At 64.9% G+C, this 12,685-nt stretch overlaps 1 protein-coding gene across 1 annotated transcript; it reads right to left on the bottom strand.

Moving 5' to 3' along the window:
* Window positions 1-77: 77 nt before the first annotated feature.
* CAMKV (CaM kinase like vesicle associated) lies at window positions 78-7,250 on the bottom strand. The gene is made up of 11 exons (XM_036390797.2): window positions 7,161-7,250; window positions 4,026-4,134; window positions 2,689-2,820; window positions 2,536-2,610; window positions 2,321-2,459; window positions 2,122-2,242; window positions 1,806-1,881; window positions 1,590-1,726; window positions 1,432-1,510; window positions 1,271-1,358; window positions 78-1,135 (listed from the first exon to the last, which is right to left on the bottom strand). Exons 2-11 carry the CDS (start codon window positions 4,118-4,120, stop codon window positions 641-643), a joined length of 1,437 nt encoding a protein of 478 aa, XP_036246690.1. The 5' UTR covers window positions 4,121-4,134; window positions 7,161-7,250; the 3' UTR covers window positions 78-640.
* Between the last annotated feature and the right edge of the window lie 5,435 nt (window positions 7,251-12,685).

Here is a 12,685-nt window from a genome sequence, read left to right on the forward strand (position 1 = left end):
CTCAGCGCCGCGCTGCCGGCAGGCGCGGCAGCCCCCCTGCCCCACAGAGAGACTGGGCAGGCGGCGCTGGTGCTGTCTCAGTTTGTCCTCAGCGGGGTCTTTATTTGCCAGAGATACAGCGGCGGGGCGCGGGGCGGCGGCGGCAGCCGCGGGCAGAGCCGGCCCTGCAGGCATGCAGCTGCGAGGGGGGAAGCGGGGACCGGGGAGGGGGCACGGGGGGGGCACCGGGGGTCCTCCAGGCACAACGCGTGGGGGGCCGTGCGGCTGCCCCCGGGCGGGGGTCCCCGTGTCCCCCCCCCGGGAGTCCCGGGACGGAGAGGGGGTCTCCGGGACGGCCCCCGCTCCGTCCCGGGCGGCCCCGCCTGCGGTCCCGCACATGCACGCGTGTCCCGGGGGGCCCCGGACGCCCCCCGGCGCTGCGGGGCGTGCGGCCGAGCGGGGCTGCCCCGCGTCTCTGGGCATCCCCGGGGCAGGGGACGGCGGCGGGGGACAGACTGAGAGAGCTGGGAGGACACGGGGGAACGGGCGCCATGCAGGGCTCTGCCCCGCGGCCGGCTCTCCGGCGGGGCACGTAGAAAAGGGGGCGCAGGCGGGGCTTGGGGGCCATGCCGGGGCTATGTACAGGGGGCGCGGGGACCGCTCAGCCGCTCTGCTCGCTGGGGGGCTCGGCGGCGGCCCCGGCCTCGGTACATGTGGTGGCGGCCGGTGTGCCGGGGGCCGGGGGCTGCGCGGCGGCGGGCGGCGTGCCGGGGGCTGCGGGCTCCGGGGCGGTGGCGGAGGGGGCTGCGGGCTCCGTGGCGGGGGCCGGGGCCATGTCGGTGGCGGTGGCGGGCTCTGTGGTCGCGGGCTCCGCGGCCGCGGCGGCGGGAGCCGGGGCGGCGGCCGGAGTCGCCGCCGGGGCCGGGGTCGCCGCTGGGGCCGGGGTCGCCGCTGGGGCCGGGGTCGCCGCTGGGGCCGTGGTAGCTGCTGGGGCCGTGGTAGCTGCTGGGGCCGTGGTAGCTGCCGGGGTCGGAGCCGCTGCCGGGGTCGGAGCCGCTGCCGGGGTCGGAGCCGCTGCTGGGGCCGGGGCTGCCGCCGTCTCCGACTGCTCGGGCGCCCGCAGGCGTTTCATGAGCGTGGTCACTCGCACGGCTTTCTGTGGGGAAGACACGGGGGGGTGTGGGGCTGGCGAAGGGGCAGGGACTGGCAGCCCCACCAGGCTCTTTGCCCCACGGTGGGGGACTGGCCTTGGCTGAGAGGGGACATGGAGGCACGGCACACCCACACCCACCTTCCACTTGGCCCGGGCGAAGTTCTTCTCGATCTGGGCACAGACGCCATCCTTGATGTTCTTGTCAGAGGCAGCATTCCCAGAGATCCTGGAGAGGCAGTGAGGCGTGAGCAGCCCCTGCCAGTCCCCCTGGCTCCCTATCTGACCCTGCCGCTGCTCACCACTCATGGGAGATGGCCTCCTCTGCCGTGATCCTCTGGTCCTGCTCCACCTCCATCAGGCGTGTCACCAGCTCCTTAGCTGGGGGCACAGGGGGAGAAGTCAGCACTGGTAGGGGACAACATGGGACCCCACGTACCCCCCCCAGTGTGGGGCTCACCCGCTTGCGAGATGTCATCCCAGTAGGGCGGGTCAAACTCATAGTCCCCAGCCAGGATTTTACGGAAGAGGTTCTTGTCGTGGTTCTCATAGTCATCCTCGTCTGCCTCCTCGTAGAAAGGGGGGTTTCCCGAGAGGCTGGGGAACGTAGTGGGGGGCTCAGTCCCACCCCAGCCCCGAGCCCTTGTAGATACCCCATCCCTCACCCCACACTCACAGGATGTACATGATGACGCCGATGGCCCAGCAGTCCACCGGCCGCCCGTACCGCTGCCGCCCCACCACCTCCGGAGCTGCCAGAGACAAAGAGCAACCATCCCCCGGGGTCCCCAGCCATGGCCCATCCCATCTTGGCCCTGGCGTGATGAGAGTGGGAGGCACCCACTGGAAGCACCCAGGATCAGCCCCCAGGGTGATGGGGAATGGGAAGTGCAGCAGCAGGTAGTAAGGAATGGATGGTAAGGAGCAGTAGGGACCTGCTGGGACCCAGCACTGCCCGCCCCTGCATGCCCACCCGGCTGGCTCTCACCCACCCAGGTACTCAGGGGTGCCACAGGGCTCCTTAATGAGCCCGTTCTCCAGCTTGGCCAGGTGGAAGTCACTGATGACGATCTTGGAGTTCTTCAGGCGATTGTAGTACACCAGGTTCTCCAGCTGCCAGCACAGGGACTGTGAGTGCCAGGATGGGGGGCATGGCAGCACCCATGGGTGCTCCCACCCCCTGCCACCCACCTTGAGGTTTCTGTGGACGATCTTGAGTGAGTGCAGGTAGGCGACAGCCTCCAGCACCTGCCGGATGACATTGCTGGTGTCCTTCTCCGAGTAGTAGCCCTGGTCCAGGATCCAGTCGAAGACCTCCCGGCCAGTGGCCCTGCAGACAGCAGCTCTGCCGAGACCCAGCCCTGGCGGGGCCACCCCCTCCCCACTTCCAAATGTCCCAAACTTACAGCTCCAGGAAGATGAAGTATTCCTTGCGGGTGATGTAGACATCCACCAGCTGTAGGATGTTGGGGTGCTTCACCCTGCAGAGAGACAGGGGCATGGGCAGGAGTTCCCAGTTTGCCCAGGAGCACAGGATCCCCTCCAGCCCCAGCACTCACATTTTGAGGATGATGATCTCGTTTTTGGCTGCCTTCCGCACTTTCCGCCCATCCCGCTTCAGAAACTTCTTGCAGGTGTACAACTTCCCTGTTGTCTTCTCCTTGGCCCGGAAGATTTCACAGAACTCCTCCCTGCAAGGGTACCCCCAGACATCACCCCGTTCCTGGGGACCACTGAGACTGAGGTGCTTAGGTGGTCCCTGAGCCCACCAGCATTCCCCCAGATCCCTGCAGTCAGGGGGGATGCCACAGAAGTAGAAGAAAGCTGTGGCTCAAAAACACTTTGGAGGGGTAGAAAAAGCAGCAGTGAGAAGCAACTGATATGGAAGAAGCAAATTGATATGGAAGGGGGAGAATTTGCTGTTTAAAAAGCCCCATCCTCAGGACAGGAGGGGTAAGACCCACTGCAAAGCCACTCGTGCCAAGGTGGAACAGCAGCACACCCAACATTAACATCAGCACAGCAGTCGGGGAGAAACAAAGGGAGATGTGCCGCCGGTAGCTGCAGTGTTTCTGTTCTATTATTCATGGTGCTTGAGCCCATGGCCAGGCTGCAGCTGCAGGGGAGCCCCGGGGGGCACTTGGCACTGCTCCAGCAAAGCCATTGGCTTTCCAATCCCCCCAGCTGCGCTGAAATCCTCACGGCCACTGCCCTGGGTGGAGGGGAACAGTGACCTGTGGGCTTTGGGACAAAGTGCCCAGAGGATGGAGCGAAAATCTGAGAGCACCGAGGTCCCCACTGCCACCCAGCGTGACCCTGCCAGGTGTGACCTCTGTTCCAAGCAGGTGTTTTGGAAATTGATGGAAAAAATTCTAGTGTCTATTTTGTGGTCAACCCTCTCTCAAGGGGTGTGAGGGCTTCATTTTTTGGAGTGCATCCTAACAGGTTCCTCAGCATGGCAATAAAAGTTTGGGGAAGCAGCAGTGCTCCACTGCCCCCCAAGTGACATCTGTCTTTCCTTTGCTGTGGCTGAGCCCTCCTGATTCACAAAATGCTCCAGGGAGCCAGGATCGTGTGGAATTGCTGCAATCCCTGCAAATCTTGAGGGGAGGAGGGAGGGATATGGGAAGCTGCCCAGCTGCAGCCAGCAGCAGTGGGAAAGCTCACTGCTTTCCTTAGAGCTAGCTGTGAATGTCCCCCATGCAACCCACAAGCAAGAGGGTCTAATTAGGGTAAAGCCACCCCAAAATACACCCTGCAATCCCAGCCCAGCTGGGGACCAGCACCCCCAGAGCCCCCAGAGGCAGTGTTGTGCCACTCCTCAGTACCCCAAGAGCCCACACAGGTGGCTGGGGTTCCCCAGGGCATCCATGGGGCTGTGCAGGGACCAACTCACGTTTTGATGACCTGGCCCAGGTCATATCTGTCGGTCACCTCAGACGGCTGGTTATAATCTTTCTTGTCTCCCAGCGTCACGCAGCCAAACGGCATCGCAGGGCCCGGTGCTGGCAGGGCAGGGAGAGGCAGTGAGTGCCCCGGCACTGCCGCCCCCCTGGAGCCACAGCAGACCCTCCCAAGCTGTGCCAATTAATGTGGAACCTGAGCACGGCGGCTGCTCATGCTCTGCAGCTGCCGCCAGCCGCCATGTGCCCAGCCCCACCGATGGGCATCCGTGCCCGTGGCATCCAGCCTCTGCCTGGGCCCAGGCTGCCAGCACAGCCACAAGCTTCCCCCTCTGGCCCCTGTTGGTGGATTATTAGTGATTAATTAGCAGCCAGGGTTAGCACAGTGCCTGGAGCACCCACTGAGGAGACAAGTGGAGGTGAACGGATCCTTTCCTGTTTCTCAGCCCAGTCTTGCCCACGGTAACATTTCAGCAGATGGGGCCTCCCCAGGCAGAGCATTGTCACACGTTGTCACATATGCAATGGGTTACACCAGTCTCAGCTTGCCAACCCCAACCAGCCCTGACTGTGGCACCAGGCAGGTGGCACTGCAGCTCAGAGGTGCCACTGGCAGCAGTCAGGACACCAGCCTTGGCAGATGCCAGCTTCTCCAGCCCTTTAGGAAGGATGCTTTACCCCTTGCTTCCCTGTTGGGAACTCTTCAAAACCAGATCCTTCTTGGATGCTTCCCAGAAAAGCAAATTGATCACATAAAGTGATTTCTTCCCCTTTCCCACCGTGTTAGCGGGAGGAAGTTTCAGCTGACATTATTTTTTGACAGCTCAGAAGATGACAGAGCTGCCTAGGGCCCCCCAGACCTCTCAGATGGGTCTGAGTGGGACCTTGTGATGGGAAGCTGGGACTGTGCTGGAGGCACCCCTTGCCCAGGCTAAAGCTTCCCAAACACCACACTGTGCCGTGCTGTGCCGTGCTGGCAGCCCGGTGGCGAGGGCTGCGGGCAGGATGGCTGCGGGATGCGGGATGCGGGAGCCGGCATCGCGGGTACCCAAGCGCCGAGCCTGTTGCTATGGCAATGGGAGCTGAAGATGCAGAAAGCGGCACATCCTTGGGAGGGGGCAGGGACGGGCAGCACCCGGCAGCACCCGACCCACCTGCAGGTGCACAGCCCCATCCATCCCTGCTGTGCAGGCCCTGGGAGGAAGGCGTGCTGCCTGCAGCACCCAGGGCATGCACTGAAGTGCTCCCTGGGGTGATTGACCCAAACCTGGGTGGGACGTGAGTGCGGTGAGCCAGGGAATGGGGGGATGCTCCTTCCTGCCTCCACCCTCTGGGGCTGACCTGCCTCTATGCCTGCTGGAGTGATGCCCCCAGGATGGATGCTCCCAGCTTGCAAGGCACTCAGGCACCGTCCTGCCAGGAGAGCCCACACCAAGTAAGAGCCCTGCCCAGCATGCACCAAGTCCCAAAAGAGAAGAAGAGCACCCATGGGACACCACTGCTTGTGCCCCAGTTTGGATGAGATTTTCCAGCCTACTCCTGACTCATCCCAGCAGCTCTCCCGGCAAACATGCCCTGCCTGGCACCTCTGTGTCCCCATGCCACACGACACCAGCTCTGCCGTGCCACTGTACCTGGCCAAGGGGAATGAGGGCTGTCCTGGCAGCTGCTGGAGGGGCGGTGGGCTCAGTGCCACAGACCATCAGGGGCAGGGCTGGCTGGCAGATGGGCAGGCTGCCAGCACTGGGGGCACGGTGCCAGGATTAGCTGGGAAGGGGACCGGGATGGGATGATATATCGGGATTTTATTGCTGTCTATGGGAGCACTCAGCTAATCTGCGCTCATAAAATTAGTTCCCGTTGGTTTAGTGGCCACCCATCCTGCCAGGGCTGAGCATTGCCATCCTTCCCTGCCCCAGGCTGGCTTCGAGGGGATCAGCGCTCCTGGGATACCCCACAAGGGAGGCTGGTACCCAGCCCAACATCGGGGTCAGCACCTGCACCCCACAGGTGAGAGCACCCCCCCGGAGCAGGGGCAGCCAGGCAAGAGGTGGGCAAAGGGAAGAGTGCTCCCTCCACGGGGTGCCGGGGGGAAGGCTCTGTGCTGCGCTGGCACCCGCACGCAGCCAGCACCCCCCTCCAAGAGTCTAATTTGGGAGCAGAAGCAACAGCGGGTGTAAGACAATAGCGGGGAAGTGGGTGGCCGGGTGGGGATGGCACGGAGGGATGACGCAGCCGTGCAGCCCTCGCCAGCGGGGCCCCCCAGCCCCCGACCCCCCGCTCTGCCCCACGGCGTGAGGTGCCACCGGCTGGTATTTCATCTGCAGCCCCGCTTCCACCTGCAGCTGCCCTGGACATGTCCGTGGGGGGTTCCCCCCGTCATCCCGCCCCCACGTCCCGGGGGAAGGATGTACCGGGGACAGGCAGAAAACGCAGCCGGGCTAAGACGGACCGAAATATTGCTAGTGCAGGCAGCGGGAGGCGGAGGGGAGGCGGAGGGGCCGGCCGGCCCAGCGCTGCCCGCGGAGCCGCCGGGCTGGGGCTGAGACAGGGCCGGGGGAGTCCCGCCGCCCCCGGCCCGGGGTGTGCGGAGGGACAGCCCGGGCCGCGCACCGCAGGGAGATCTGCGTTTGGCCGGCTCGGAGCGCTGCGGCAGCGGGAAGGGAGCGGACTGCGGGAGAGAGAGGTGCGGGGTCCGGGAGGGGATGCTCGGCGGCGGGGGCACGGGGAGAGAGGCTCCCCGGCAGCATCCGCTCCCGCGGTGCCGGCCCGGTTCCCCGGGCTCCTCGCGGAGACGGGGGCGGCACCAGGACAGCAGCGGCCCGGGGGGGCGAGCGGGGAGGCGCGGGGGGAGCCGGGCTCCGGCAGCTCGCTGTGCCCACGGCGCCCGTCGGGGCTCGGGCTCTGCGGGACGCGGGTGCCGGCGGGGGCAGTGCGGCGGCGGGCGGCCGTCGGGGCGCGCACGCACCGGACAGGGATACGCGCGGCCCCGTCGGGACGTCCCGGGCCCCCGGGGTCGGGAGGAGAGTTGGGGGCAGCCCCGGGCCGGACGGCGACAGATGCCAGCAACGCCCCCCCCGCCGGGCCCGGCCCCCCTCGCCCCCGGTCCGGCGCGGCGCGGCGCTCACCTGCACGCCTCTCCGACCGCAACGGGGGGCCGCGGCCCGGGGCCGCCGCTCGGGGGGAGCGCGCCCCTCCCGCCCGCCCTCCCGCGCCGGGCCGGGGCCGAGCCGGGCCGAGCCGAGCCGATCCCCGCCGGTGCCAGCGATCCCAGCCGATCCCAGCCCAGCCGTCGGTCCGTCGCGGCGCGGCCCCGCGCGCCCGGCGCGGCAAGTTGGGGGGGCGGGACCGTGCGACCACGCCCCCTTTCACGCCCCGCCCCTCCCCTGACGTCACCGCCAAACTTCGCGCCCCGCCCGTGGGGACGGGACACGCGTGGCGCTGGGACCGCCCGGAGCGCGGGGGGCGAGGCCGGGGGGTTGTCACCGTGTTGGGACACCGCCACAGCCCGGGGACCCCATGGGACCAGAGACCCCATGGGACACCATAGTGCACCCTCTGGGGTGAGCCGGGATCCCCTGGGCTGTGCCATGGCCGATGGGATGGGATGGGATGGGATGGGATGGGATGGGATGGGATGGGATGGGATGGGATGGGATGGGATGGGATGGGATGGGATGGGATGGGACGGGAGCAGGATTTTAGCACAGCTAAGCATGGGCTCAGCATCACAGGTATCTGCCCCCTGAGGGCACTAAAAGGCACGATGAGGACACGGTAGATACATGTTCCTGCCTCTGTGCCATCATCCAGTTGGAGCCAGGCAACTTCTCCTCCAACAGCAGGGCCAAAGGCTCTACTCACTTCCCTATGACAGGGTTTGTCTTTGTGCAACAGCCTAGGGGAAGGAGGGACAAGAAATCGGCCACCCTGATTCTCCTACCTCTGCCCACAGCCCAGTGTGGGACCAGCCCTGGGTGGGCAGCACAGTCCCCAGGGTACAACAGGGCACCAGTCCCTGCCCCAGCCCCCTTGCCCCCCACTCCTCACGCAGTGCAGCCACGTGTGCAGAGCCCCCCCGAGGGCTGTGTGCCACACGCTGGCATTTGCTGCCCATATGGTGCTGCTTCTGAACTGCACCCCCACTTCCCTCCCCTCCCGCCCCTGTGCCCACCAAATCCCAGCTCCCCAAACCTCCTGAGGGCCTCAGCCACCACAGGGTGTGGCCATGCACTCATGGGACCCACAGCCCTCTCCCACCCATGGGTGGGAGACACCAGGGTCCCAAAGCAGCCTGTCCCCTCTGCTCACTGGAGACCAGCCAGCACTGCAAGGGACAGCCAGCTGGGGCACTCCCAGCACCTGTCCCCTGTGTGGCACCGAGCCCTGCCAGCCCCAGGCCTATCACCACCCATGCTGGGTGATTAAGGGTGTGTGAGAGCAGGGGGAATTTGCAGGGCACTGTAGTTTGAGCTTCTAATCAAGAGTTTAATCATTGTGGCTGGCAGCAGAGCTCCAGGGTTATTAATCTCTGCACCTCACGGGGACCCGAGCGTAAGCCATCATTACCCGGCAGGCACCCTGTGCCTCGGGGCTGCCCGGCGCTGCCTTGCAACATGAGGGATGTGGTGGCACTTCTCCATTGTCCCCTGACCCTGGCTCGTGTCTGTCACCTCCTGGCAGCAGTCTCCTGCCACAGGCTCCCATCGCTGTGCTCTGGTTCCCTCCTGCTCCTCACTCTGTTCAGATCTTGGTCCACTCCGTGCCCCGTTTTGGGGTGATGAGCTTTGCTGACCCCAATGGCGTTTGTCCTTACAGTGCCATGGCCCACTGCCCCATGCACCCACTCCCTCCCCACTACAACCCAGAGCTGAGTATGGGATGGCATGGCTTGTTTGGGGTGATATTTCCTACAGCACCTCTGGAGAGAGTGAGGCTGGGATGCCCAGTGTGGGGCTGCCAGGGCTGGGGGCAGCACCTGGCTGTACACCTCTGCCTCAGATGGGGGACATGGGGTAGGGGACACATGCACATACCCCCCTGCTTCAGCTGGGGGACACCTGGCTGTATCCCCGTACCCCAGGAGGGTGCAGGGATGGAGGGCCAGCCCAGACGGTGCTGGGGGGTGCAGCAGGGGGTGCTCAGCACATTTGTTCTGGGGTGCAGTGGGATGCATGTTCAGCATGTCTGTGCTGGGGTGCAGTGGGGTGCAGTGGGGTGCAGTGGGGTGCAGTGGGGTGCAGTGGGGTGCAGCGGGGGGTGTTCAACGTGTCCGTGACTCAAGCACCACGCGGCACCGCATCCCTGCGTGCTTGCCATCGCCATGGCAACCGCCAGGCAATCAGCGATAATTGCGCACGTCGGCCCGGCAACGGGGCCAAATAAACCCCATCCCTCCTTTCGGGGGGCCTGTGGGGGGCAAGAGCAGAGAAAAAGAGGCGGTGCAGCTGCTGATGGCCACCCCTGGCCCTTCACTGGGATGAGTGGCAGTGGGGGTGCACAGTGGCAGGGCTGCCCTCCCCACAGGTGTCCCAAGGCACCTCTGTGCCTGGGAAGGTGTCAAGGGACACAGCCAGAGAGCCACTCAGTGTGGTCACCAGGCACGGTGTCCCCTGCAGTGCCACACCTCGGCCAGCCCATCCCGGTTGGTGACCACGCCGTGTGTGAGGACAGGGCTGCCCCACACCTGGCTGAGGACAGGGCTGCCCCACATCTGGCTGGGCACCACTGGCCGTGGCTGCTTGTCCCTGGCCAGCCTGCTCCTGATGGGGGCTGTCCCTGTGCCAATGACAGCACAAAAAGCCTTGTACCTCTCCAGTGGCTTGGTTCCTGTCGCCTCCGGGGCTGGCTCTTGTACCTGGAGCCCTGATGGGAAAAGGGGGCTTGTTTTCCACAGCGTACTCCTGCATCACAGTGGTGCCATGGCATCAGGGTTTGACTCCCCTTCCCACTGAAAGAGCTTTGGGGGTCCCCTGGGTCTCTGGCAGCACCTGCAGCCGCAGGGACTAGGGTGCAGGGAGGCTGCTCAGGGCTCGGGCTCGGGGAGAGGACCAGGACCAGGACCAGGACCAGGACCAGGACTGGACATGGCTGGCACTGATCCTAGGTGGGTGCTGGGATGGGCCAAGCCTCCCCAGTGAAATGCCAGTGCTGTCTCAGGGGCAGAGAAAGGAGAAAAATATGTGCCTTATAGCCTGGAAGGCTTTGGGGTAAAGTAAAGCTTCCTGGAGGACAGCAGAGCTCCCCAGGGGCCAGCAGATATCCCCAGAGGACAGCAGAGATTCCCAGGGACCACCAAAGCTCCCCAAGGGCCACCAAAGCTCCTCAGAGACCAGGAGAGGTCCTCAGGGGCTACAAAGCTTCCCAGGGGCTCCTGAAGCTCCCCAAGTACACCAAAGCTCTCCGGGGGCCAGCAGAGCCTCAGGTGGGTGCGGGGGTGCCCCGGGCTGTGCAGGTGCCCCCAGTTCCAGGTTCCAGGGCCAGGCGGGGAGGGCAGAGGGCCAGGGCTGGCTGCGGGGTGTGGGCAGCAAGGACTGGGGGTGCCAGGGCAGCCCCCCCGCCGCTCACAGGCATCATTAGCAAAACTTGCCGGTTTCTAAAAATGGCACGTCGGTGCCGCGGCGGCTGCTCTTCACGCCCGCTCCCCAGCACCGGCAGCTGCTAAAAACAGCTCGGCGCTGCCTGCTGCCTGCTGCCACCCCTCACCGGGACGGCTGGCACCGGCGACCACCGCCTCACCCAAACACTGATTTAGCACAGTTTTGCCCGTCCCCAGTCCAGCCCCCACCCCGTGGCACTCGCTGCCCGCCCTTTGCCGGCAGGAGCCCGCAGCCGCTGCCGAGGGGCCATTGCGGCATCACCGGCGCACGCCGTGCAGCGGGTCCCGGGCGGTGCCGGTGGCGGGACCGTGCCCTGCCCTGCCTGGGCACCCGCAGCCCCGCGTGCGGCCACTCATGTTTTATAGATGGCTCCGATTTTAATAATTAATGCCTGCTAACGACAGCACTTTCCCCAAATAAAACATTTAAAGTGCTGTGTGTGCACGGCGCGTTGCCGGGATGGGACCCCGGCTGCTCTGCCGCAGCCGTGGCGGATGGGCACGGCACGAGGGGCTTGGCACAACCTGGCACAGCGTGGCACGGCCCGGCACGGCCTCACCTGCCCACAGCTCAGCCGAGTGCTGCACCAACCATGCCCAGCCACACAGCAGCTCAGGGTGCCACCACCCAGTGCCCATCTGTGGGTGCCCAGGTGGCACCTCTAAGGCACTCCCCAGCTGCGGCAGGGGTGCCAAGTGCCATGCAAGGTGCCACCCTGAGAGGTCACCTGCCTGTCCCTGGAGCCGTGGCAGTGGGAACAGTGCCAGTGCCAGTCCCAGCTAGCAGCATCGGACAGGGGTGGGCACATGCCAGCCCTTGGCATGGAAGTCTGGGCGCTCGCTCCTCACCTCCCGCAGCGTAATTAGGGCAGGATAAATGTGGATTAGCATGAAATCTGTCATCTCTGCGAGCACATTCCTGGGGGGAGGGGGGCAGCCTAAAGCGGGGGCCGCCCACACGCACATCACCGTAACCACACCAGACTTGTGAGCTAACAAGCAGTTCACTGTGCCATCCCAGTGCCAGCACGGACAGCCCTGCTCCCTCCAGGTACCCTGCTCCTACTGGCTGCTCCCACAGCTGTCCCCTGTGTCACCAGACAGCAGGCCTGGCATGCATCTGCCACCCAAACACAGCCCTGGGCACCCACTCTGCTTCATGCTGAGGGGGGCAATTGCCAGGGTGCCAGCTTGTCCATCTGTCCATCCATCCATGCACCCACACATCCATCCATGCACTCATCCATCCACTGATCCATCCATCCATCCATCCATCCATCCATCCATCCATCCATCCATCCATCCATCCATCCATCCCTCCATGCACCCACACATCCATCCATGCACTCATCCATCCACTGACCCATCCATCCATCAATCCATCCATCCCGGCATCCCATGACCTGCTGGTGCCCCAGTCAGCCACCCTGGCTGTCCCCCAGGCATGCAGCATCCCCCAGCACCAGTGCCCAGCATCTCCCATTGCTGGTCCAGCCCTAATAATCACACAGTGCCAGGCTCTTCCCGTTGCCACAGCAACTCAGCAGCGAGCCGAAATGGTGCTGCTTGGCCTTCCATGTGCGAGGTCAGCACCTACACTGGAGGTCATGGTCACCCAAAACCCAGGCCAGGGGAGCAGAGCAGTCGCCCTGTGGGGAAACTGAGGCACGGTGCTGGGACCCAGCTGCACTAAAACCACCTCGGGCACGTGGCGGTGAAGCCTGCAGGTGTGAGGCGTGGGGGAGATGGACAGCTTGGCTGATGGGAGCTGATACGGCCCCGGGCTCCAGCACTGCTTAATGAGCAGCTGAGGGGGTTTTATTTAAAGGAGTGTTGGCGGCAGGGCCCGTGTGGCTGGACATGGAGCAGGAGCAGTGCTGCCCACAGCCACACACCGTGTGTGTTTCAGCATCCCTTGCCCCTCCTGGGCTTGCCCTGAATATCCCCTGCCACGAGCTCCACTGTCCCCTGCACAGTACTGAAGCAATAAAGGTGTCGTTAAGTGAAGCTGGTAATGACTCTTGGTCACCAGACAGCAGCCCCCAGCCTGGGGCA

The sequence above is a fragment of the Molothrus ater genome, chromosome 11, assembly GCF_012460135.2.
Source record: "Molothrus ater isolate BHLD 08-10-18 breed brown headed cowbird chromosome 11, BPBGC_Mater_1.1, whole genome shotgun sequence".
NCBI lineage: Eukaryota > Metazoa > Chordata > Aves > Passeriformes > Icteridae > Molothrus > Molothrus ater.